This window comes from Mycteria americana, chromosome 1 (genome assembly GCF_035582795.1).
Source record: "Mycteria americana isolate JAX WOST 10 ecotype Jacksonville Zoo and Gardens chromosome 1, USCA_MyAme_1.0, whole genome shotgun sequence".
In the NCBI taxonomy this organism is placed as follows: Eukaryota; Metazoa; Chordata; class Aves; order Ciconiiformes; family Ciconiidae; genus Mycteria; species Mycteria americana.
In genome coordinates, this window is record NC_134365.1 from 73,070,374 (window position 1) to 73,096,589 (window position 26,216).

At 36.6% G+C, this 26,216-nt stretch overlaps 1 protein-coding gene across 10 annotated transcripts in view; it reads left to right on the plus strand.

The window, feature by feature from the left end:
* Positions 1-26,216, plus strand: part of PLEKHA5 (pleckstrin homology domain containing A5) — a 177,573-nt gene that overhangs the window by 123,626 nt on the left and 27,731 nt on the right. For 6 of the 10 annotated variants that reach the window (XM_075505618.1, XM_075505646.1, XM_075505637.1 and 3 more), the window contains 5 exons: positions 5,216-5,683; positions 11,226-11,694; positions 13,273-13,356; positions 16,071-16,190; positions 16,881-16,934. In XM_075505618.1, the coding sequence (XP_075361733.1) occupies positions 5,216-5,683; positions 11,226-11,694; positions 13,273-13,356; positions 16,071-16,190; positions 16,881-16,934 (1,195 nt within the window). Of the gene's footprint in view, positions 1-5,215; positions 5,684-11,225; positions 11,695-13,272; positions 13,357-16,070; positions 16,191-16,880; positions 16,935-23,546; positions 23,628-26,216 lie in introns of all 10 variants that reach the window. The other 4 variants (XM_075505709.1, XM_075505718.1, XM_075505655.1 and 1 more) reach the window with 2 other exon arrangements.

Below are 26,216 nucleotides of genomic sequence, written 5' to 3' on the forward strand. Positions count from 1 at the left end.
CTTATCTTACACTTTTCATCCAGCTATACATGCTCCTGCAATCTGCCTTGCATTGCTTCGGGTGCTTATCTTACTCCTTGGTGAATCACTGTAGCACACTAAACGAGTAGAAAGCACTCAGCAGCAAAATCAGTAGTTTTCTGCCTGGATATCGCAGAGAGAATGGGCTTGCCAACAGCCAAAACAAGTGAAAAGCAGCAAGAAAAGCGACTTATGTAACACCATCTTCTTGTTTTAATTCAGACAAGAAACCCTAGAATGAAAGAGAAGTAGATGTGACCTCTTTGAAAAGTTTGTTAGTAGCCTTGAAATAATTACTTGAGAGAAAATACACTTCAAGACCAGTGAAGTCTCAAAGACTTTCATGTCTGTTAGCTATAGTAAGGAAGAAAATACTTCAGACATCTGTTTTCTAAAGAATCCATCTTTTGGCTATCAAACCAGTTCTTAAAATGAAGCATGTAGAAGGATATGATGTTATCCAGAAGAAATACTGTTTCTTCCCTGTAAAAATCTGTTAAGTGTTAAGTATTGTATTACCTCATCTCCAAGTAACCTAATGTTTGGCATGCACATAGCTCTAAGCATAAATGATTTTGGTTCAGTCAAATTCAGCCAGTGCCTTTGTTTCTCGATTCTGTCTTTTCGAGAGGTTCTAACATTATACCGAATACAGTTTTCTAACAGACTAGATACTTACGATACAATAGCTAGATTTATTAAGAACTTATTTCCTTAAATATTTATGCAAGTTGCTGTTGAGCCACCCTTAAGTGCTTGTTAATATAAATTGCCCAATGATACATCAGAGTTTTTACACTATAGTTCTTTAAATCTAGAAGTCAAGGTACTTCACTGCTTATGATACTCTGGAAATCCAAACCCAACAGTCTGTTAAATTGAATGTTTCAGCTTTAAATAATTTCAGAGTTACAATCTGTATCTTTATTTTTTTGAGGATGTGAGTTCCTTGGAGAGAAAAAAGATAAAAGGAGTATTGAAAATATTAAGTTGTGGGGGGGTTGCCCGCTTTTCCATAAAATATTCTTACTTTCCTCATATAGTTAGCCACATAATACAGAAATGAGATACTGAGGTGAGAAAACAAAAATGTAACCATTTCTTTTAGAACTGATCTGCCGTCACAGCAGAAAAACTCCCTTCTGATGTATAACTGCAGGGAAGGACAAAAATTATTTGGTCCTATTGACTTAACTATAATTACTCTTTTCTAAACATTTTTGTTTTAATTTTACCTAGATAGTAAATTCAAGTTTAATAATGTACTGAGAGACCTATCAAAATAATTAAACACGAATACTTTAGTCAGTGAGGAGCTATTTAAGCTTATGACTCAAAATATGATCTCAAACAACCTCTCTGAATTAGCAAAACATCATACTCATTCCATCTTGTACCATTGCAGACTACAGTTAAGTTGTGTCTGAGTACTGATTGCTTGCTTGTGTTTGTAGATGCTAATGTCCACCAACATACTGATTTATCATTTTTATCCTAAATGCTGATTCTCTGCTCTCCCATGTTTAAGAGCATCATTTTTCTATCCTTTCACTGTCAGCTGTGTGTGCCAGAGCCTTTGTTTCTTCTGAGTGATGCAGCACATACTAAGAAAAGAGTGAGTTGGTTCTTTTCCTCCTAGTGTAGTTACTCTCCCCAAACAGCATAAGCTAAGCTGCCAAAAAAGCACTTGGTAGCGTAACGACATCCACAGCGGGGCTTTACTGACGTCACTGTGTTTGAAAAAGATGGCTTTTTCTTTTCAAACGCCTCTGCCTGGCTTTGTTAAATCAGTCTTCGTGTCTGTCTGTCATACTTGATTACATGTGTGTCCCCCCTTTCAGAATTATTTACATATCTAAAACAGCAGAAAATAGTACTTTTCCTGTATTACTGTTCCATACATATTATTCCTGTTGTGTTGTAGAAACCTATAAATTGCATTCAGTATATGCTGAAATACGTATGTACGTTCAGTGCTCATTCTCTTTTGTCTTCTCCCTCTCCTGTCATCAAAATACCCTGCAAGTCTTGTTGAATACGTCTTTGAGAGCCAGATACAAATACAGAGCCAAATATAAATATGGATTTCTGTTTCTTACATTTACCTATTAGTTTCTGATAATTCTTTCCCATTTGGATCCTTTGCTGTGGAAAGAGATCTCTTGCTCACACCGAGTTGACTGGTTTGATGCACAAAGTTAAAGGAGAGCCCAGAAGTCTATCTGAATGGCAGTCATTCAGCCTCTATACCATCACAAAGGATGTCAAATATAAATGCTTGGCTCTGCTGTGTATAACCGTAGTAACAAGTGATACAGCATAGAGATTGCATGGAAAAGCAATTCTGTGATTTTGGGGTTTGTTTTTTAGTTAAGATCTACAGTGGGAAGTACTATGATAGTGTGAATCGAACACTGTGCCAAGTCTTGACTTTGCTGCCTATCTGATGAATGTCCTTAGAGATGCCGCTCTCCCACTGCACCACAGATTTTCCATCTGTAAAATGGCAACTGCACCTCTGCTGTAAAGCACCTTGAGAAAGATTGATATAAAGTGCTATATAAGGGGGTAGGTGGTACTATTAAGACGTTGCATATATTAATGCCCGTGTTTAGGATTGTTTGCAAGGTAGTCCTTACATTTATTTGTAAACTCTTGAACGCTGGCTGAAAACAGACATTTTAACACCCTTTTTTGACTTGATAATTGTGGGAAATGGAGTTTTTCATTCACTTTCCTGTTTGGGGAATTCCTTTAGTTTGTGGTAGAGCACTGGGTAGTACAGTTTTGAGGTGGGAGGGAGGAGGTGATCTGGTTTTTTTCCATAGCCTTGAGAAGGAACCTAGGCAGAAATGTTTGGTCTTGGGAACAGTTTAAAGTCTTGGGGGGGAAAAATAAAAAGAAAACACCTCACTTTTAAATTGCAGTAGGAGATTAGCATAGCATTTCTTTGCTGATACTTGGAAATTATAGAAAAGATGATGTAAGTATTGCAGTTCCACCGCATGTGTCCTCCCCCACAAAAGTCTACATAAAAACTGGTTCTACATCGAGATTTTTTTCTCTAAAAGTTATGGTTGGCAGAAATATTACCCTCTCCTTTCTGCTAGTAGAAAACACAGATGTATCTAACCTCTGCATTGAACAGTGATGTATTTGAAAAAAACCACTGTGTTTAAAAATAATGCTGATGCATATAGCCAGAGAGATGTTCACGGTAGATTATTCGTACGAATGTTTTCATTTGCAATACGTTTGACGTGTGTGTACACTTTCATGTCGGCAGCTCAGGAATAATCACTGAAAGAAAAATACTATTTTGAGCTACTTATATAATTTTGAGCTACTTATCTAAATAGAGTGAATTTTGGAGGACTTCTATAACTTTATGAGGTATCAAGCAGAGATTGGGATCATCACAACTATGTCAGGAAGAGGCATGGGGAAAAAAATCGCACCCATTGTTAACATGCAAAGTGCATGAGCATTTCATTCTAACTCATGTACAGTACGCAGAGGACATTGATGTCTTCCTGTTGCTGACGGATATGTTTGAAATGGTGTACTTGTCAAGGCAGGAGTCTCTTGATTCCTTTCATGTCGTGGAGAATTCATAGCAAGAGTAGGGTGGTAATGGGAGGTGCATTTAAAATTAAGTGTTCAGTATTAGTAGCAGTGTATAGTATTTTATAAGGACCTTACAGTTTTCAGTCCTTTATGTATTTGCTGGGGTTCTGTTCCAAATAGTTGTTGGCCTGTTGGGAATTCATGGCTTAAATAATATGTTAGGGAAGTGTAGACTTGTTGGACATTTAAGCCTCATGTTAAAGACGGGGTAAGCAAAAATGCCTACAGCTATGTACGTAGTTACTCTACTTGGAACTAGAGCATTTTTCAGAGGAGCGGTTGTACTTGTGCTCTTGGTCAGTTGTGTATGTGGTGGCCTTTACGCACAGATTAGGCACTTGAACTGGATGCAGTTATAAAGATGAATAATGCATTTGCAAAAAAGATGCAAAACAGTGTGAAAGGCTAATTTGACATCATCTTCAAATAAAACCAAACCAAGAACAAAACTTTATCTAGAGATGTAATCTTAAAGAATTATATCTCTTCCTCTTCTTTCCTCCTGTACCAAAAAGTGTTGATCAAAACATTTAGGGTTTGTGTGGGTTTTTTTTCTAGTGAACTGGAAAAAAAAAAATGCAGTGTCTGAGCTGGATGTTCACTCCATGTCCCAGTACGGAAGAAGATCCAGCCTCTTGACACTTTGAAATTTTAAAAAGAACATAGCTAATTGGACTGCATACATTGAGTACTTGTGTAAGTACTGTAAAGCAGTAACTGTTCTAAAAATATCATCATTTTTGTGGTACAGTTCCCTAAGTCAGCAGCTATTTTCCCCCTTAAAATTAGGGAAGCCACAGTTATTTTCCACAAAATGTATGCCAGCCAAAGTGATAACATGCCAGAGAAACCTAACTGATGCCAGTGACCATGAAAAGTTGTTTGCTTTCTTTAAAGGAGCTCATTATATGTTAAATTCAGCAGTACTGTGAATCACGAGCTGGTCAGCAATGTAATCTGCTACCATTTTTAAAGATGGCTTTAAAAATCATCTGAATTTCAGGCTGTTGACATCTGGAAGCTTTAGCTCTTGGAGAGCCACTGAATATTTTTACTGTTTGAATGTCCAGCCCTCCAGAACTGAACATCCACTTTTTCAGACTCTGGCTTTATTTCCTCTTGTGCACATTTTTTCTAGGGGGTTAATTTGAAGTTGGCTTAAAAAATTTACCCCATGTTATAAATGCTTTTAAAATAGCAAAGAAATAGAGAAGCGTAGAAGAAAAAACACTCTCACTCTCCAACCAAAAAAAACCCAAAACCAACCAACCAACCAAAAAAAACCGAAAACCCAAACCAAACAAAACACCACCACCAACCCCAAAATAAAAGAAAACAAAACAAAAAACCCTAAACAACAACAAAAAACCCAGCCTGTCCTTGATTATTGTGAAAATGTGTCCTGGATTTTTCTCTCAAAGACAAGATAGATACTGGTGTAAAATATTTGGACTGGGATTCACTGAAAGAACCCTGATAAACACAAATATATTCACTTTTCATTTTTTATTACTATTTTTAATGAATGTTTTGTTGATATTATAGCTTGTCTTATATTTCTTTCCAGAGTAGAGAAGTTAACCACTGAAAATACACCACCTCGAGAGGCAAATAATATTTCAAACCATCGGGTGCTAATTAAGCCAGAGGCACAAAATAACCAGAAAAACAAAGAAGTGAACAAAAATGAGGAGAAGAAAGCTTTGGAAGCCGAAAAATATGGATTCCAGAAAGTTGGGCAAGATAAACCATTAACGAAAATTAACAGTGTAAAGCTAAATCCTTTGGGATCTGAATACAGGACTTTACCCGTAACCACAATTCAGGCTGGACACTTCAGACCGATTCATTTAAATGGGTCTGAGAATAAAGCTGTTGGTGTTGTCCTGGCAGACACTGGAGATGGAGGCCAGCACAATGCAGTTCAGTCACATATGGAGTCTGAACGAGTTATGCAGAGAACTAATTCAATGCTGCAGTTGGAACAGTGGATTAAAATACAAAGAGGAAAAGGACAAGAAGAGGAAACAAGAGGGTAAGTACTATGTAATTTGGTTTTTTGTTTTTTGGGTTTTGGGGTTTTTTTGCTAGGCTTTCTAGCAAATAATACTTAGACTTGTATCCTGGTTAAATTCTTTAGGTTTTGGTCTATATTACATAAATATATAATTCATTGTTCTCTGTAAGAAGTGCCTGGATGACTGCTCAGAACAGATTTATTAAAGTTTCTCTTTTATTAACATTTGAGTGATTATTAATAAATTAAACTATATTAATAACTTAATGAATAAAAATGGCCAGAAACCCTTTTTGGGTGTTAGAAATTTCTCTATCCTAGCAGAGAGAAGGTGTCATCAATCATAACAATTCTTTTTCCTGTTAAAATCTGTTCGTGAAATTGCCCTATCTTCTGCATTTTTGTTCACAAATTCTTGTAATAATATTTTATTTAAAATTCTTCAAAAATATTCCAGGGAGCTTTTAAACTTTAAACAATCTTTAATTGAAGAGAGAGAGAGAGAAGCTTTACCTGAGAGTAAGTCATAGAAATCTAACTTCATGCTTAAAGCTTCTCTTCTCATGAAATTAAACATCTCCCAGTTCTAATATTGAGTTCCCGTGCTTATTCATGAAGCTTTAAAATTATGTGTGAATGATACTGAATCTTGTGCCGATAGCAATTTTTCTGTCTGACAGAAGTGTAGGGACGTTGCTTCCAGTCTGGCTTACTGACAAGCAGCTCTAGCAGTAAAATATAAAAGTTTTTAATATTACATTAGATAAGAAATAATGGAGATGCTATCACAGGAGACATTTTGAAGAGTTGGAAGTTAGGGAGTTTGTGTATAGATGGATGCCAGAGCAGAGCTTAAGATAGAACCAAGTTCGGAAAATGTGTTTTCTGCAAATTTCAAAATATGGGGGTTGGGGGCTTTTCAGTTTTGGCAAACACCTGAAAAATTTACATTAGTTTGACTTAACTTGCCAAAATTGGTTCAACATTTCCTCATTGCCTTTAGTCCTTCGTTAAATATAGTTGGGAATCGTTAATGTGTTGTTTCATGAAGTACTCAACATAAGTAGTTTGATCAAGTTTGAACTTCCAGTACAGAGAGCGACCCTGACATTTATTTTATTATGCATGCTTGCGTAATGAGAACTGAGAAGGCTCTTTGATGCAATTAGATTTTTTTTAAATTGGACTGTAAAACTTGCAGCCAAACAGGAGAAATTTGAATAGCTGTGCCATTTTTCAGTTGCGTACAAGTATATAAACCCTACAACTTATTTCATTGTGGGAATCAAATAGAGGGAAGTACTCTTAACAGTATGTTACTGATTAACAGTATTTTATTCTTGACTGTAGAGGCCACTTGTTGCTTAAATAAGGGTAGCACTGATAGCGCAAACAGTATGCTTTCAACTGCAGTTCCACATAAAGGTAGCAAATGGAAAAAGAATTGGCCTTGACCTATCTTTTTTGCTTTGTGTGGAAGCAGCCTTGAATAACTATCCAAATTTCTAATGTATAGTGATGTCTTTAGAATGTGGTTTCATTTAAATTTCAAATTTTATTTTTGTTCAGATTGCCAGTTTCTGGCTGGAGATGGAAATTTAAGTAGAATTTAAGTTGGTGAATGAGAGGAGAAAGAAACTCCAGTTTATGTTAAAGCTTAGGGTTGGGGTGAGGTGCCAGTAAGGCTGTTTGTAGTAAAACCTGTTCAACTCATAAATTGATTTTTTTGAGAAAACTAGTCTTCACTTAATCGGGAAAAGTTTCTGACTTTTAACAAAGATGCTTTCCATTGCATCTGTGTGTCTAATATGTTAGAGAACTCATGGAGGACCAAACTGAGTATCTCTGGTGTGTCAGACTGAAAAATAATTTAAGAATACTAAATTTAAGAATTTAAGAATACTAACTTTAAGAATACTAAAATGTTATCAAACAGGTTCAATTAAATAACTCCATATAAAATAGGAGCTGTTAGCTGTCCTCAATATGGAATGAAAAGGGTTCACTGTAAAGCTACTAATCTTTTAGAGGAACATGCTGACCCCTTAGTAATTTGATTTCCTGAGAAATTAATGAGAATGACAGCAATGCAGTTTTTAATTCTTGAAGCGGTTTTCTGCCATTTCTGTGGATCTAGACATCTAGTTTTGCAAGAACCACGTGAATAAAGACAACTGATGCCTTGAGGAAGACAAACCTTTTTTTTTTTTTTTACCAAAAATAAATGTGTTTTAAATAAATACATTCCACTTCATTTTATTAAATTAATTTTGCACAAGTTAGTTACGAATAAATATTTTCGCCAACAGTAGTTTACTTGAGTGGTCTTTCTCAAATGTGAAAAAATACAGAAGGGTTGCATGGTACTAAGTGAGGTTTTTTTGTAGCTGCCAACCCAGGGTGTCAGCCTTTGTCTCCCCACCTTGCTCATATAAGCCTCATCCTAAATAATAAATACCTGTGGTACAGCACCAGGTTTCCGTCTTCACTCTGCCACCCTTTGCTTTATTCACACGTGAAAGTTCTGTATTCTGGGCCAGCTGGTATTTGCATTCTTTAGGATGAAGGGCTATTTTGAGGTTTCGATCTGAGGGTATTCATAAGATTGCAGAACTGAGCCCCTAAAGGTTTAACAGCAAAGTCACTTTCCCAAATAGTCCATCTTGGACACCAGAACCAGTATTGCTACCCAACAGTAGTCCTAGAGACAACCTCTAAAGGTGTCTATAAGGAGTCTATAAACTCATGTGGAAGCCTTTTTTTCATATGGGAACATTTGTAGGGAGCTATTTATGATGACAGTTGCAGGAACATTTTTGCAGCCTCACAGCGTGCATGACTGCTTGACTGGCTGCAGCAGTCTCCGCTTGTGTGCAAGGTAGCTGTAAGTTGCAGTACTGTCTAGAGTTGGTTTTTGGATTTGACTAGAATGACATATTTGCAAGTATCAACAGGACATTGGTGAGTCTGTTTTGAATTTATCAAATGATGTAAAAAAAGGCTTAATATCGAGGCAGTTGGGCTTTTTACAGTTTTCATGGTTTACCAATAGAAGATGGGTATGTTATCTTCCTAAATGTTCCAGAATATAAGTAATTGCTATCTTTACATAGTAAGAACTTCAGACAGCTTTTCTTCAAGTTGCCTGGCATATTTAAAGGAGCCAACAGGATTACACTTCTCATTTAATTAGTAAAATGGGAGAGGAGCTTCAGTGAGTGAAGTGTATCTAGCTACCAGATATCTTCATGAAAGTATCAGGCTTCACCATACCCATTTGTGAATAGCTAAAATAATATTTTGAAAGTTAGAAATTGAACCCAAAAGTGTCTTGGTTGGTTATTTTTTAAATATGGAGATGGAGAAAAGCCCTCATCATTAATGATATGTTACGTGAAGAAATTTAGAGGTATTTAAGCAGGTTTCGCAGCAAAAGAATAGGATTTAGAATCCATTTCCCTTTTTTTTTTTTTTGTGAGAATGGAAAGCTATCCAATTTACACAATGGGGATAATACTTCATTAATTCTTGGAAAGCTTCAGAAACTGTAGCAGATTTTGTATGTAAAGCTCTTTATAGCAGTTTTCATCTCCAAAATATTACAGGTGATCATAAATACTCATCTTAACTATTTTCAGTGAAAAGTGGGTTTTACAATCATCAATTTTCTTGATAGTTATTCCATAAGGATCTAACATGCATAATTCTGGTTTACCTTGCCATTTGCCCTACATCATTTCTTCAATGTTTTTGTGGCACTGAAGTCCTTCAAAACCATCTTCAGATTCTGGTGCCTCATTCATGGTGGCAGGGATTTTAGTTTGAATTAGTCTGGGGTGTAGCTAGAAGCTGAATCATGCCCAATTTGGGATCAGTTTTGTTGTCTCTGGGCAAGCATCTATCATAGATGTGATCAGTAGCAAAAGACTTTAAAAGGTGCTCATCTGAATTTTAGATAAGGGTTGAATGAATCAATGTTTATGACCTAGAATTTGTCCTCTGAAAAAACAAGAAATGCTTTGTCATACTTAAGCATGCATCAATACTCGGTATGGAAAATTTTGCATTTCAACTAATGCTGAAAGTTGCTAAATGGCTGTAGCACTCCAGAATTTTAATGTGGCAACAAATTAAAGAATAAGCCTTTGAATTCATATCCAAGTTGAAAAGCAATACAGCATTATTATCAAACAAAGAAATATTTTGCTATTTGTTTCGCTTGAATAGCTGGTATGGAACGGCTTGTCCTTGACAATTGCAAAATATAATTTCATTAAACAATTGCTGCTCTTTTTTCTTGGTCTGCTGTTAAAAAAATCATAATTTTTTTTTTATGTCCATAGTAATTGCTCAAGATTTTCTTAGGGAAACAACAGGAGATCTTTTCACTTTTGAAAAAGAGAACATTTAAAATGGGCTCATATAGAAACAGGATAGAACTTCAAAGCTTTCAAAACTTTAACCTATCCAGCATATAGACAAGTTACAAGATTTGATCTGAAGTTGACATTTAAAGTAGACTGTTAAATTGGTAAAAAGATGAAAAAGGGATTATATAATCATAGAATCGTTTAGTTTGGAAAAGACCTTTAAGATCATCAAGTCCAACCATTAACCTAGCACTGCCAAGTCCACCACTAAACCACGTCCCTAAGTACCACATCCAAATGTCTTTTAAATACTTCCAGGGATGGTGACTCCACCACCTCTCTGGGCAGCCTGTTCCAATGCTGACCACCCTTTCAGTAAATAAATGTTTCCTAATATCCAATCTAAACCTCCCCTGGCACAACTTGAGGCCATTTCCTCTCGTCCTACCACTTGTTACCTGGGAGAAGAGACCGACCCCCACCTCTCTACACCCTCCTTTCAGGTAGTTGTAGAGAGCCATAAGGTCTCCCCTCAGCCTCCTTTTCTCCAGGCTAAACAGTCCCAGCTCCCTCAGCCGCTCCTCATCAGACTTGTGCTCTAGACCCTTCACCAGCTTCGTTGCCCTTCTCTGGACACGCTCCAGCACCTCAATGTCCCTCTTGTAGTGGGGGGCCCAAAACTGAACACAGTATTCGAGGTGCGGCCTCACCAGTGCCGAGTACAGGGGCACGATCACTTCTGTACTTCTGCTGGCCACACTATTCCTGATACAAGCCAGGATGCCATTGGCTTTCTTGGCCACCTGGGCACACTGCTGGCTCATGTTCAGGCAGCTGTCAACCAACACCCCCAGGTCCTTCTCTGCCTGGCAGCTTTCCAGCCACTCTGCCCCAAGCCTGTAGCGTTGCATGGGGTTGTTGTGACCCAAGTGCAGGACCTGGCACTTGGCCTTGTTTAATCAAGCAGCTAATCAGAGAGAAGATCCAGTTTCGGCTGCTACTGTGCATTCAATCAGTATAGTTGATTCTTTAATTGTTGTCTTGATTTTCTTGCATGTTTTTAAAATGACACTTGTAGTATTAAAAAAAAAATGTAAGAATTAGCTAGATAAACCTAACCAATATTGAAAAACTTTATATTGCCATAATATTAATGCTGTCCACTAATAAAAAGAAAATTTCTGTTTCAGCATAATCTCATATCAGACATTACCAAGAAACATGCCAAGCCATCGACCTCAAGTTTTACCCCGGTACCCAGAAGGCTACAGAACACTGCCAAGAAACAGCAAAGCACGGCCAGAGAGCCTCTGCAGTGTAACGCCGTCGGCTTACGACAGAGCCATAGGACCAGTAACAGCCGAAGAAAAACGGAGGTCGATGCGCGATGACACAATGTGGCAGCTCTATGAATGGCAGCAACGTCAGTTTTACAATAGGCAAACAACTCTTACTAGACACAGTACTTTAAGTAGCCCAAAAACTATGATTAATATTTCTGATCAGACGATGCATTCGATTCCCACCTCACCTTCTCATGGTTCAATCGCTGGTTTCCAAGGATATTCCCCACAGCGGACCTACAGATCAGAAGTGTCTTCACCAGTGCAAAGGGGAGATGTAACTATTGATCGCAGACACAGGACGCATCATACTAAGGTAAAAATACTTATTTTAATAGTTAAAACTCTTATTTGCAAGGATTTTTAGTTGAAAGTATACAGTTACTGTAAAACTCATGTTGCACTGTAGTATATTTTATTATAATGAAGATTAAGTTACATCACTGTTTTCAAGGAGAAAAGTTTTATTTTAACAAGCATTTAAAAATCAGGTTGTAAAAAGGTAGATATTTTGCTAATATACTAGCTGAAAACATGTTGTGCTAATATTACTGTCCATGACATGTTTCTCTAAAGGAAAGAAAAAGAGTTAATAGGCAAATTATTCAGAATTGTTTTAGGCACAGAAATCTTTCTCCTTTCTAGCTTTTTTAGCTGGAACTCTAAGGGGACTGAAAAACCCAGCTTTTTCTCCACGTGCTGTTTTCTATGCTTCAGCCACAAGTTTGGCTGCCTTGGGTTCCAGCAGAAAACTGAGTGTAGTTGTTTCTTCTGATGCCTTTGAGTTATTAGGGAGATCACTAGAGACCAGAGTCTATTTGCACACAACCTTAGCGCTTGACTAGCATAACTTTCCCTCTCACTGATGAAGGCCGGCAGACACAAAGAATTGTAAACCTGGGTGCCGTATGTGGCGCTGCGCTATCCACCATGCTTGTGTTATGCGTGTTTTTTGATAGATTGGAGATAATTACATAAAAATTACTCTTTAAGTTGAACGTAAAACTAGAGTTTCTATAAAATGCTGCTGAACATTTTTCCTAAATCTGTATCTAAGGTGTCTTTATGTTTCTTGATGCAGGAAAAAAATCTTTTAACAACATCTTAAAGCAGTTTAAACAACTTACAGTTGATTACTAGGTCTTGTTTTTGGAAGTTTTTAGGACCCTATCAACAAAGGAGTATTTTGTTTTGACATCCTTTATGTCTCAATTGCAGTGGAAATTTAGTAATCGGTGCTTCTCACAAATCTGAGAAATACCAGTAGGGTCAGTGCTGCAGAGCATGTGCTTACTTGTCCTTTCAGCCATGTTTTGCTTTCTCGTATTATTTTCCTTGTGGAACACTTTATGCTAGTATTTCATTTCATATTTGGCATCTTTTGTACAAGATCTTTATTTACCTTCTATTTTTCATGCTATTTGGTTTATGGTTTTTTAGTTACACAACTAGCTTTTTCCATTAACTTAGAAACACCAACCTGTTTTTAAGAGGTGGATAGTTAAAAGACTCTTTGAAATCAGTAGAGTAAATTTAAGATTTAAACTCCATCTGTATAGAGCTCTTAGGTTTTTAAACAGCTTTCAGTGACAGATGAAAAACTAAAATTGTTGTTGTTTACATGGGCTATGATTAGGGCAACAGCTGTGAGGGAGGACTGTTAATTAAAATGAATGAAGAAAGCTGGGTTATTTCTAGAGGTAACCTATTCTAGTGTCCTAGATGGTAGATCAGCAGGGAGCATGACTGGCCAAAGCTGGCACAAATCATAGCAAATTTGTCATGAGTGTGAAGTTGGCTTGACTCTTTTTTTTTTTTTTTTTTTTTAGCATTTAATAGTTGTTGAGTCTTTAGATAACTATGGATCATACTGTGCTATTTCATTTTTGTACAGCATGTCTTTGTGCCCGACAGAAGGTCAATGCCAGCAGGTCTGAGTTTACAGCCTGTTACTCCTCAGAGCCTCCAAGGCAAAACAGTGAGTTGGATTTTTTTTTGGTACATGAGGTTTTTTCTTACAAGTAATTCTTTAAGTATGAAGAGGCAACACTGAAGTCTTATTCTGTACAAAGCTTGCATTAAATGTAGCCTTTATTTTAATTTTCAGGGATTTTTTAAAGCAAATAAAGTAGTACTCTGTGGTTACATTGAATTCTGATAATATTGCGTAGCTGCTGACTCCAGATTTTCTTTGAGAAATACAAGGGGGTTTTTTTAATCATCTTTGTTACATTACAGAAATTCCTGGGAGAGGGTAGAATACGTCACAGAACACTTATTTCTCCTTTAAGTATTTAGAAAATCCTAGAAGTGAAGTTTACCTTTTTTTGGAAATCTTAAGGATACTAAAACTGCATTTGGTAAAATTATGTCCTTTCTGACATCTCCAATTGTTCTGTGATAGAGTTGAAACTCTCATTGAAGGTATTTCATCAAAGTAATACTGGTGAATACTGTCCACCTTCCTAATTAAAACACGACTCTTAGCCAAAAGCTAAGAAATTGTCCTAAATTTACTACATTTATTTACCAGTTTTTGTCTCCTTTCCGTAATCTTTCTCTGTCCATCTGAAATTACTGTTTGAGGCAGTTATGAATTGAGAATACACATTTTGAATCATACTGTGGGCAACAGCTCCCCAGTCAATCCTTCTACTGTCTCAACCCCTGTTTCTTGCACTTCCCAGCATGAATCGCTGATACCTTCAGCAACTTACGGGTTGGCCTTTGGCAGCTGGCGCCTTATCTCTGCGCCTTGTCTTCCGCAGACGTTTCTTTGGGTTCATGGCCCCATCAGCTCTCCTGGGCTCTGCTGCTGGAGCTGGGCCGATGAGCAGGGTAGGGGGCAAGGAGGTCCAAGCTTCTGTCTGTAGAAACCAGAAGTCCTGCCCACAGCACAAGTGCTGCAGGGGCCAGAGGAGGAAACCTGTAGGTAGCTCTTTAAACAAAATTCTGCGTTGTGGTTGTTGCAAGAGTCCCGAGAGGTGTATCAAAAGCACAGCACTTACAGCAGCATCAAAAATGTTTGCAACATTATGAATGTCTAGAGAGAAGTAGGAATTACTGTTTGATGGGGTCCTCTATGGGAAAAGTTTGCTTGCAAACATTGGATTTAGGTACCATTAAATCGTTTATTCCTAATGCACTAAAATCGGGCTTTTGCAGAACACACTGAGAAGAGTTTTGATCTTGAAAAAGTGATTCACTGTTCCTTTTGTTTGAAGATGCTACTTTCAATTCTCTTATTTCTAAAAATAAGTTTTCTTGTGCTTTGAAATGATGTTAATTTTCAGACTGAAAGCGTTGTCACTGATTTTTGGAGAGAACTTGAAAATGTCTTGTATAGCAGTCTAGATTCTTACGCTTACTCTCTGAAGTTAAGTATTTTAAATCCAGGTATTGAAAGAGTACTATAAGAGGAAGATTGGCCATTAGACAATTTGGCTTTGGTGTTGGTTTTCCCTCAAAGCAAATGGTTTTGACAACTGAAGCTATGTGGAAATCCCTTGCTCCCTCTTGTGGGCTACTTCTGTACGAGCTCTCAACGGTGCCAGTGCCACGCTTACTCTCAGGGATATTTTCTTCTTCTAAGAAACTGGTATTCGTTTTTCAGTAATTTAATATGTGGTTCTCTGGAGCTTTTTCCTTTACTTCTTTGCTTTGGGGAAATTCTGTGACTATGGGGAGAGAGCAAGCAGGTTTTTAAGGTTTTTTGCATTTGGGGTTTTTTTAACTCACAGAACTTGTGAGAAAATCAAAATGCTGGATGAATATTTAACCTCTTATAAGACTGACTTCTGGAGAAGTGTAAGAAACAGAAGCAAACAGGAGCATAACAGAAATACTTGTGAAGTGTTTTGTTTTCTTTGAAGTATTGCTACTAGAAGTGGTTCCCAGGCATGGTTCAGGCAGAGTTTCCCAAACTGACCTAAACTGATCTGTGTGGAACTACCTGACAAATACCCATTTGAGTGTGACTTTATTTCCATTATATATATAATCGTGGGTTTTAAATACTATTCTTCTTCCCTTCCAAAGGCTGTATTGTACATCTTAGTCATAAAAGTAAAGCAATAAATTAGCTGGTAGCCTCAGACCTGTGGAAGGTGGGATGGAAAATTATTTTTGTCATGCTTGTGCACTTTTATTTTGTGAAAGGTGATTGTTTCTGATGTAGTTCAGTTATGGTTTTTTTTATTATTTTTACTCTTAATCTTGACGTATACCTTTTGAAGAATTATTTTAGAAACTAAATTTTCTTGAGGGCATTTTTTGGTTCTTTCACCAAGCTCAAATGGCTGTCCATGTCCAGCCAGGTAATGATATCCTAAGGGCTGGAATTATCTCCCCCTTCACTTAAGTCAGTATCATCAGTTTGATACGCGTGTCGGAAAAAGTTTGAGGGCTGCACAGACTTTCTCCTGCAAAATCCTCACTTATTTTTGTCCGTTATACAGAACGTTCTACTTTTACGGCATTTGCAGTATCAATTGGTTTGAATAGTTAAAAGTTAACCCTTTGTTATGTATTTGAAAGTGGTCAATTTGGGGAAAAATGGTGTATCTTTTGTTGTATCACTATAGGAAGCTTTTGTAAGAAAGATACTAAGAAGCCTTATTTTAATTAAGTGTTGTTTAGGATACCAATTAACCTTTTTTCTACTCTTTGGCTTCTCACGCTGCACTCCTTCAGCCAGAGGAGCTCACGCTGCTGCTAATAAAGCTGAGACGGCAGCAAGCTGAACTGAGTAGTATCCGGGAACACACACTAGCACAGCTCATGCAACTAAAACTTGAGGCCAGCAGCCCAAAGGTCAGCTATAAAGCAATGTGTGTCATGTTCCATTCTCGCTAACTTGTAGTCATTCATTAATCAAAGTTTGCATTGTACCATTAGTGCAAAATTTTCTGACTACTATGGGAGTAGAATAGAGTAACGCTGGTTCTTTGTGTATGTGATGTTCTGCTATTAACCCTTTGAGGCTTTACTCATAGCTTTTTGATATTAGCTGAGTCAAAATTACATAGGAATATTTTAAAATACATTGTAGTTAAGTTTAAAGTTAAAGGTTTTTAATCTGTTGTTATAATCAAACTCAGTAGTGACGGATCATGAGATAAATTTATTGTTTATACTGCCTTATATCAGCTACAATCTTATCTGTAATCTGTGTACGAAAATCGGGACATGTTTAAAACACAGATTTATCAAAGGGTTTATAGTTGTCTGGGTAGTAGACATTTACATGAGCTTTTACTGTATTTTATATGTAAAACCAAAATGTAATGCAGTAGTTCATAGTCTCATTCATGGCAAACTTTCATCACTTCTGTTTCGGGATCAAACTTGTTAACAGTTCACCAAAAAAAGGCAGATAAAAACAGCATTATATGTCTACGTAAAACAGAAAGATCACTGTCTAGTTTACATCTTTTAAAGCTCTTTTCATGCATTCTGCACCTTCTGTCCCTTTCCTTTTTCCCCCTGACTGCTGCCTGCTAGAATGAGATTCTTTCACATCACCTTCAAAGGAATGCCATATATTTGGATCATCAGGTGGGATTTGCAATTTTCTTGTGTGTTTACATTTCTTAATGCTTTTTGCCTGCTTCTATCAAGCTGGAAATATTTGGGGAGAAGGATTTTCAGTGCTTTTTATGAAGTTGGATATTTAATATGTGCCCTTTTTAAATAGCACAGAATATCTTAATCGATTACAAATTTGACATGTAATGGAAAAAAAACCCTCAGTTTAAAATTCGTCAGAATACAGTAGCCACTCACCAATTAATTTTTCTGTTCTTCATTTCGTTCTTATAACACTAACTGTAGCATTTTAACATCTTTAACCAAAGTCATAATATATTTCCAAGCTCATATGACACACATGCAATTTATAAAAAATTAGTACTTCTGATAATTTTAGTTTTCTGAATTAGTAAGAGTTAGATGTTTCTACAGGACATTAAATGAAAGGGAGGTCAAACAAGAAAAACATTTTAAATCATATCATGGCTTATTACTTTTTCTCCTTTTACTCAGTTATTTCTTAAAGGTTTATGTAAGAATTAAGATTTTACTTCTTTACAACTTCTGATAACTTATGGAGTGAGGGTACAATTCTGTCCTCACTAACATAATTGATTGCCAAGTGAAGAACTGTGATATCACATACCTCTTTTTATGGCTTTGTTGCATGATCAAATGGGACTTCTGTACAAGTTGTGTGTGAGAAGTTTTTAAATGGGAAATTTTTGCTAGCACTTATTACAGACAGTCATAAGTGCGTAGAAGAAATATAAGCAACTAGGTGTCAGTTAAAAATATAAAAATCGCTAAAGCTTTTTCTTTTTCTAGTATTCTTTCTTCTAATGAAATTTTTCAGCCTTACACTTAAAGCCAACTGTTCTTAGAACTTTTATGTCCTACATGTTCCTGTGATAGGATTTCAATGAGTTACCAAAAACCATACGTGCACAGAGACATACACACACGTGTGCACTTGGTTCACCCAGTGACTTTATTTTCCTATTATCTCTTGGAAACGAGGTGTGAATTGTGACAAATTCAGTTAGATGACAATGCATTTCTAAACATCTCTGTCTTGTCTTAAGGGGCTGTAGGAGGTCCAAAACAGTAGGGAAAAACTACTTGCTAAATTAGGCCAAAATATTTCATCCAACTCAAATATTTCCAGTTTATAATGTTTTGGAATAAGGAAATAATTCTGTCTTCAACAATGTAATTAATTCATTGCCAAGAAAGGACAACTGTCCATGTGAAGTGTAAAACTATGTACTATGCTGTTGCTTGATTAGCCAAGCTTCTCAGTGTAATAGACAGGATTAAATGGAGAGAATTGCCTATGTATAACATGCAAACTGGTAGAAAGGATTTTCTTTTTACTTGCTTCAGGTAAAATTTAGAAATGTAATGTGATGTGATAAACATAATTTAGGGAAGTGTCTAAACCTTACAAATGTGCCATAACTACCCCTACCAGAGATGCAAGAAATCACTGCACTTCTTACAGTAAGAAATCATTATCAAGTCCAAAATATATTACCTTAATCACAAAATCATGGAAAAGCAGGTTGGAATACTTGTCCCAGTTTCTGATCTTTTTTTTTCCCCCTTGTTTTAATATAATACTGCCACCTACCTGTATGAAATAAATCCCCCTGAGAGACTTTTTGCTTTGAGTACTAGTGCTTCTAAGGGTGGTGTCTCATTTATATCTTTTTGTTACTTTGTTCATTATCAGTTTTCCTTTACGTGGGGAAGAAAAAAAAAAATCAAAGTTTCTTTTAGTCTAATTGAGCCTTTCCTCCTCGTTATCTGCATCTGTAACCAGCTTGCATAATGACTTGCCCTCTTTGAATTTTAAATGTCCAGTGTACTGAAATGAGGTATTTCCACTCATATTTAATCTCTGAAAATAGTGTCGAAACATGCTTTGCCTAGAGCATGTGGTAGAACTCCAGTCCCATTATGTTCAACTCTCACCTTTTTGGTCACAAAGAGTTCAGTACTGTACATAACAATAATTAGTAAGTTTGTACTGAGGCTGCACAGGTGAATTTTCAGGCAGACTAAAGTTCATGTGTAGGGAGGGTAACTTTTATGCTGCTGCAGTAAGTTGTTGTCTACAAGTTAGGTGGCTTTCTTATCAAGACTCAAGAATATCCCATAGGCTTTTTTAAGTCATACGTCTCTTTTGTACTTTTGTACTTTGTATTTACATACGTTTCCTTTTGAGATACTTAGAAATTCTTATGTTAGCTTTTTGATGTTTTTGTATTATGCTTTCAGAATTGTTGTTGTTGTTGTTGTTGTAGTTCAGAGATAGAGAAAAAAAGATTGAAGAGACTGACACATATATATCCAGCCATATGATTTCTTTCATGTCTTATGGCCAAAAGAATGTCAGGCATCTTTTTTTTTTTTTTTTTTTTTTTTTTTTGAAGTGAGGTTGTGAACCACTTCGCTGTCTCAAAGTTCATAGAGAGGTGGGAGAGAGACTTGTCTGCCTTTTAAGAAATAATTCTTTGGACATAGCTAGCAACCCTAGGCAATGATGATTTGTTTGCCAATGTGGGACATGTTATGAGGGCACATATAACCTCAGTCTTCTGCATTATCAAATTTTAAGGGATCACTTACTGTGTATTACTAAACACAAGCCAAATGTCTCCTTAATGTACTCAGTAATTACTATAACAGTAACGAAAAGTTAGAACATAGTTTGTTTGGGTTTGGTTTTTTTTTTTTTCAAATAAAAGCTAGACATGCTTTTTTTTCTCCTTTGTAAATAAAGCCATGGCAGGAGGTCCCACTTGAATCTTTCTGTTACTATGGAGAATTCCAGCAAACCAGTCTTTTAGTACGCTTCTCAATTTTATGTTGATAGTAAAACTTTTGTTTGGCTGAAAAATCCTTTTCTACTGAGCTCAAGCTATCTAGGTAAAACTCTCCATGCATGTTGTTGTGTTGATCTCGGCGTATCCCAGGTTGGTTTGTCACAATAGAAGCTCTACTAAATTTCCTTTAGTCTTTTTTTTTTCTGTTTTTTGAAATGGCTATTTATGTGAATAGTTTAGGCATTAAGTTGTTCATATACTTCTGCTGGTACTTTAATTTTTAGTTTCTTTCAGTTTTCAAAGGGTGCATAAAAATAAACAGAACTTGAACAAGAAGTTGTCAAATAAAGGAGTAAAGGTCCCACAGCCAACGTCTATACTGTCTTGGTGTTTTGCTTCTGTTTTCTCCTCTTCACCACCCTCTTTCTGAGATGCTGAAGGTGGTTCTGGGAAAGGTAGTAAATTAAGGAAGGCTGGAATAGTACCAGGGGGTTTGGATAGAGCTGACAGATACCCTGTATTATATCTGGTATCTTGTGTTTCAGCCTAAAATTCTATGTCCTCTATTAGCAACATATAGAATACTACTCCTACTTGTATGTTTCCGGTTACCTGGAAAAGGTAAGAGTGAGCTGACCCAGCCACCACTGTTGTTCTTTCTGCTGCTGCTTTTTTTTCCTTTTCCCTCCCTGGAGGAAGAAGGGAGGCTCAAGGACAGGGGCTCTGTAGGGTGAAAAAAAGACTGTGCTGGAGGCAGCGTTGCTGTAAGAGGCAGGCAGGAAGGAAAAGTGCTTTTTCCTTCTTTTTTGGACAGAAGATGAAAGAGCAGAGGAAAGGTGGAAGACAAGCTTGGTCAGGTCCTATTGCCACTGCTTTTTACCTTCAGGAAGCTTGAGAGGAAGTGGATAAAACTGCCAATCTGAGCTCAGTCTTTTGTCACCCGTGGCATACGGTCTTATCAGTGAGGTCAACTGTCCTGGTAGGGAGGCACTATTCCAGCTGATCGCTGCCACCAGAACAGCACATACTGAAATGTCATCTGGGTAGGGTGTTATCAAACATGGAAGAGAATTTAGGAAAAGGAAGGAAGAGAAAAATTGTCAATAGCTTGGCTTTACAGTTTAAAACACAAAATACCCACTCAAATGCTCACTCATAAATAATGTAGCTGTTCATATAGATCATATGTCAAGGAGGTGGTTTTCTTCATTGTTTCCAACTGGAAAATACGTTTTTATATTACATCAGTAAAGATAAAAGCAAAGATGAAGCATCGCTTCTGGGGAGAAAGAGTTATTTACTAGAAGTAGAAAGTGATAAAGCCAAGACTGCTGGATTTTATTTGGTTTTACTGCTGTGTTGCTGTGTGGCATCAGGCAGTTCACACTTCAGTTTGCTTATGAAAATCTTAATTCCGATTTTTGAGACTTCTTTAATTGGAGAGACTGTATAATACTACTAGTATTATACATAGGATCTAAAAGGTGTCCTTTACTGTACAAAATAATTTAATTTTTTTTCTGAAGTGAGAGAAATCAAGGCTTATTTGTGTTATGAACAAGCAAATATTTTTCCTTGAGCTATTTATTCAATGTGAATAGTGTCCAACTTTAGCTTGGGAGTAGCCTCATGCTTTAAGAGCACAAAATAGGTGTCCTGTTCACCATTTAGAGCATGGGACTTGCCATTGTGTCCCGCATAGCTCTGGTTTACTTTGCCAGTTCTTCAGTACGCGTTGCCTTGTGTGTGCGGTAGCTTTAGTTAGCAGAAGGTTTGTGACAGACACGTACTCCCTCAAGAACTTAAATTCTCAATAGTTAAATATCAGTATTTTTTAGAAACCATATTTCTTAATGGGGAAAGAAGCTTGCTATATTTGACTGCTACAAAGACTCTTTGGTTGGCATTACTTTACCAATTATGTGGGGTTTGATCTTTGTTCCATAAGGGCTTAAGGAACTGCAGCTTTTCCGGAAATAACTGGCCTTTGCAAACAGTTATTAGATAAGCACGGTTAAGCACCAATGGTAGTAAAAATATTGGAAGAAGTCCTATAAATCAAAGTTGGAGCTGGCTGAAGGACAAAACATTACTTCAGAACATCTTTTGAACAAATCCACTTTGCTGCTTTTCTGATCTGGATGAAAACAATCTTTGAACAGTTCCACAGAAACTAATTCCAGTGTTGTCTGTTATTGGTCAGAAATGAAAAATTTGAAATATTGTAAAACAGAATTAGCCAAAGAGCCTGAAGCTGTTGAAATCCTCCTAATAAAAACGCAACCAAACCAGTATACTCCTGATAAAATATTTCAGCTTTAGAGCAATTTTTCCTTTACAAATGTTTCAGTTAGCTGTAGTTTGATTGCTTGGCTTTGGACCTTATTGTTGATCTTACTATTGAGATATCTTTTGGTATCACCCGGTGCACCTACTCTGGACAAAATTTTAATGTAAAGGGAGAACAACTTCTTGTGTCAGTTCTAGTTTTCTGTTTATGTATACTGTAGATGATGGAGCAAATGGGAGGGGTTGCTTGTTTGGGTTTTTTCCTGCCTTGAACAAACAGAGCATCATAAGCTTGCCTTCTTAAGACAAGGTACTCTTTATTGGGTGATTAACTTATCAGCTGATCAGACTTGACTATGTATAAAAAACAACAACAACAACAACAAAAGGTCCTCTATCTATAACAGGAAAAACATGTTTCCATAAGGAGGAAAAAAAAAAACCCCAGAACTCCAAATGTACAAGTTAGGTTTTTTTCCTAAATAATTAGGGGCAAGAAATTCCAAAAGGCATCAAAAACTCAGGCTTTCTGTGGCATTTCAAACTGTGAAACAAAACCTTGCCACGCAAATTCATGGTGAGTGCATATATATACATAAAGAAAGAGTGAAAGATCATAAATATTCATACACACACTTCCTTCCTGTGTAACCATACTTGAAACAGGTATTGCTGAAGAGGTCCTAAAGTTTCCAACAAAAATAGGAGGGGGATTGCGCATTAAGTGAATTTTCAGTTTCTTTTGGAGAGGAAGACTGTCTGTTTTCATAATTTTTCCCTTACTGTTAGGAAAGTCTCCTTTTTAAAACCAAAAATCCCATACTGTTGTCTGTGTTGTATACTTTTCTGAAATCCTAAATGTATGCAATTTTTACTGTAATAATCAAAGTATCTGGTTTTGACATTGCATACATATCAATAAATACTAACCATTATAGAAAATGTCTGACCAGTTCTGAAATGGTTTCACACCCGTATATGGGGGTGGATACATACAATGAGTAATGACTCAAAGTTCCTAAGTATATAAAGCAGTGCAGTATATAAAGGCATTTTGTAATATATGAACACAAGTCTAAACCTCGCTTCAATATTCAGAGGCTGGGAATGCTTATATCTTTTTAATGGACATTGAGGTATAAAATCTATAATTTAAAAGGTTTTCTGATAAAGATTTGAGTGTTCCTATTGCATAATCCGATAATACCTTTCATTTCAATATCGTGCAAAGCCAGGCTTATTTTAAGCATTTTTATTTTTAAAAAGGGAGAGTGTTGGTGCATAAATACTACATTGGTTTTGAGCATTTTGTGGTTTTGCTACATTTGTTTGATGATATTAAACTTTTCAGATGTTGATATTACTGAATGATGGAATATATAAAAAGCATGGGATAAAATGTAATCTACTGCATTATTAGAAAAAATTAAAGTAGAGGCTATATTTTACAGTGTCGTCTTTCAAATCTAGCCATGCTGTAAACTGATGTTTGCTGTATGCTCCTCCTGATTTGAAATAGATGAAAGAGAATGAACCTTTAATCACCATGGTTCACACTATGATTGAGAACTCGGCGCTAAGACCGCAACTGTACCAGCAAGTAAGGTCTTGGATAGTGAATGAAATTGCTTTATCATCTGCGAAAATTTTCCTTAGTGACAGTTTTGGTTGTTCCTCAGATTTATTCATAACATTGGTGTTTCTCTTATTTGCTTTGGAAAACCACAAGTCATCCATGCTTTATAAAATGCTGCAATATTGTTAGCATGGCTTTTGCTGCGTTTTTGTTGTTAAGTATTAAATGTACCCTTTTGAATAACTTTTTCTGTCTAGATGATTTAAGTAGTTGATGTTTTATGCAGGTGTCCAGTAAATTCATGAAACTTCCAATAAGCTTCCAACATTTGTCTTAGCATGATTCTCTGCGATTAGTGTTCAAAGGTGCTTCTTTCTTTTGACCACTACAAAAGCATGTGAGTGGTGTTTACCTGGTCATTTCTGGCAATTTTGTTTTGTTCTAGGAAGTGGATTTACAAGTTTTTGTTTGCACCTACCAAGTCTTTAGCCACTGAAGAAAGGAAGGATCAAAATTACTTTGATCTGGGGACTGTAAATCCAAAAGACAATGTCCGTTCATAAAGTCACAGCAGGCTTAACCGTGCACACTTACAGAGTATCTAGTGATGGTTGTAAATGGTAAGATGGAAGAAGAATCAGAAATGTGAATGGAAATATTGTCTGTGAGTTGAGACCTGCATTAACTTATGAGCATGGCCAATACATACCTGTTGGCACTGCAGTGTCAGGGATACTGGGGCTTAACTGAAAAGCTCCTGTCACATCAGGGGATGTTTAAGAAGTTTCTGGCCTCAGCTGCAACAATGATATTGTTCTTACTTAAATGACTATATTTTGTAGCGGATGAGGTATGCAATTCTGGCTGCCAGTCAGAAGGGAATATCTGACCAGTTCCCTACACTTGCATTTATGCCCTTGTGAGCCAAAATGACATACAAAGGTTGCATAGTTTGAAGAAAAGGAGACGTTCTGCCATTTAAACCAGTCATTTATCAGTGATTAATGCTTTGCCATGTTTCTAAAAAATGTTGGAGCTTAATTTCATGTTTCATTTTTTTGGAAGTCTACTCCACTTTGTAGATTTGCTTGTGATCGAGAAAAATAGCAAGAAAAATCTCAGCTTTCCAAAGAAGTTGGGTTGTGAGTGACTTTGATTTCAGTATCATCCAATTTGTGCTCCTATGTGCAAAATAGGAGCTTTAACATGGAACCTGAAGGAACTATTTGAGAGAGGAATAGGAGAAGTACAGTCCCCTCAAGCCCTAAATGAAATTGGGTTTTGTTGTTTGTTTGTTTTTTTAAAGAAGCCGAGCTGTTACGATTTTTTTTAAAGCAAATCAATTTTCTGTAATAGAGCATGTAAGACAAATAAGTCAATATACATATAATGAACAGAGGTGCTTTGGATGTGTCAGGGTAAACTAGCTCAGCTTCTAATATTAATATAGACACCTTTGAGGTATAGCTGTGCCTGGGTAGTTGGCCCACTTATTTAGGGATGCCAATAAATTTCAGAGTGCTGTCTTGACAAAGCTATGCTGTCAGCTAAGGTATCACTGCACAGCACTGCCTTCACCTTGTAGACATACCTGCTGCTTCGTATTTGACGCTGAATAAGCACCTTTTTTGACATTCTTGTCAAAGAAACAGTGAATCTAACGGGTCATGAAGATTGAATAACCTTTTGTCACTAGAGATGTGGTCTCTTCAGGTCAGAGTGTTTGCGACGTTGGCAGGTCTGTGCAGAGGAACCCATGTATTGCATAAACTGGAGCATAGCAAGACCTTCTGCTTTCACGGATGAAGTTTCCTATATGAAATACTGCATAAACTGACGTCCAGGAAAGGATAAAAATACACTCAAAATTTCACTGCCTAAATAGTCTTCTAAACTTTCATAATGCAAAGCTAACCTGTTTAAAATTCTGGCAACTTATTTAGAGTTTAAACAACATATAATTTTTTATTCAAATAAAATAAATTGTTTTTACCAGTCATCTTTCCCACTGCAGTTTTAAAGAAATGTAAACAATTGGGAGAAGCCTCTGTGTAAGTGGCTGAAACCTGTTTTGTTGTCAAGATGATAAACTAGTTTCTGACGACCGTAACCATTCCTGCGGGTAGAGAAAAGGATCTTTCTTTGCTTCAGTTTATTCAGTTCAGTTTTATGACTGAGCTCATTTAGAGTTAAGCAAAGGAAAGCAAGAAAAGCTTGTATTTAATTAAAAATTAAGGTGTCTTGCTTCCTGTTTGTTTGTAATGATTAACAGTTCTTTAGTAAAATAGCTAAAATATATACTATTTCAAATGTCTTGAAACTATTTATAAGACGTTTGTGTTTGTGATTTGTCACATCTTCACAGTTATTTAAATCACTTTGTCTTACATCAGTCTGCTTTACAGACTGTACTGTAAATTTACAAGCATAAGCCAGGGCAATGATTCCATAGGTAGAGACAAGAAAAATAGAGGCTTTTTACAGCCTGGACCCATTTCTACCTTGGGGTTTTTGTTTCTTTCTAATACTAGGTGAGGAGCGTTAATCTTGTTTTCTAAAGCAGTATATGCTGATTTTAAAAAGTAGAATTATCCTCAGTTCCTCTTATGTGTG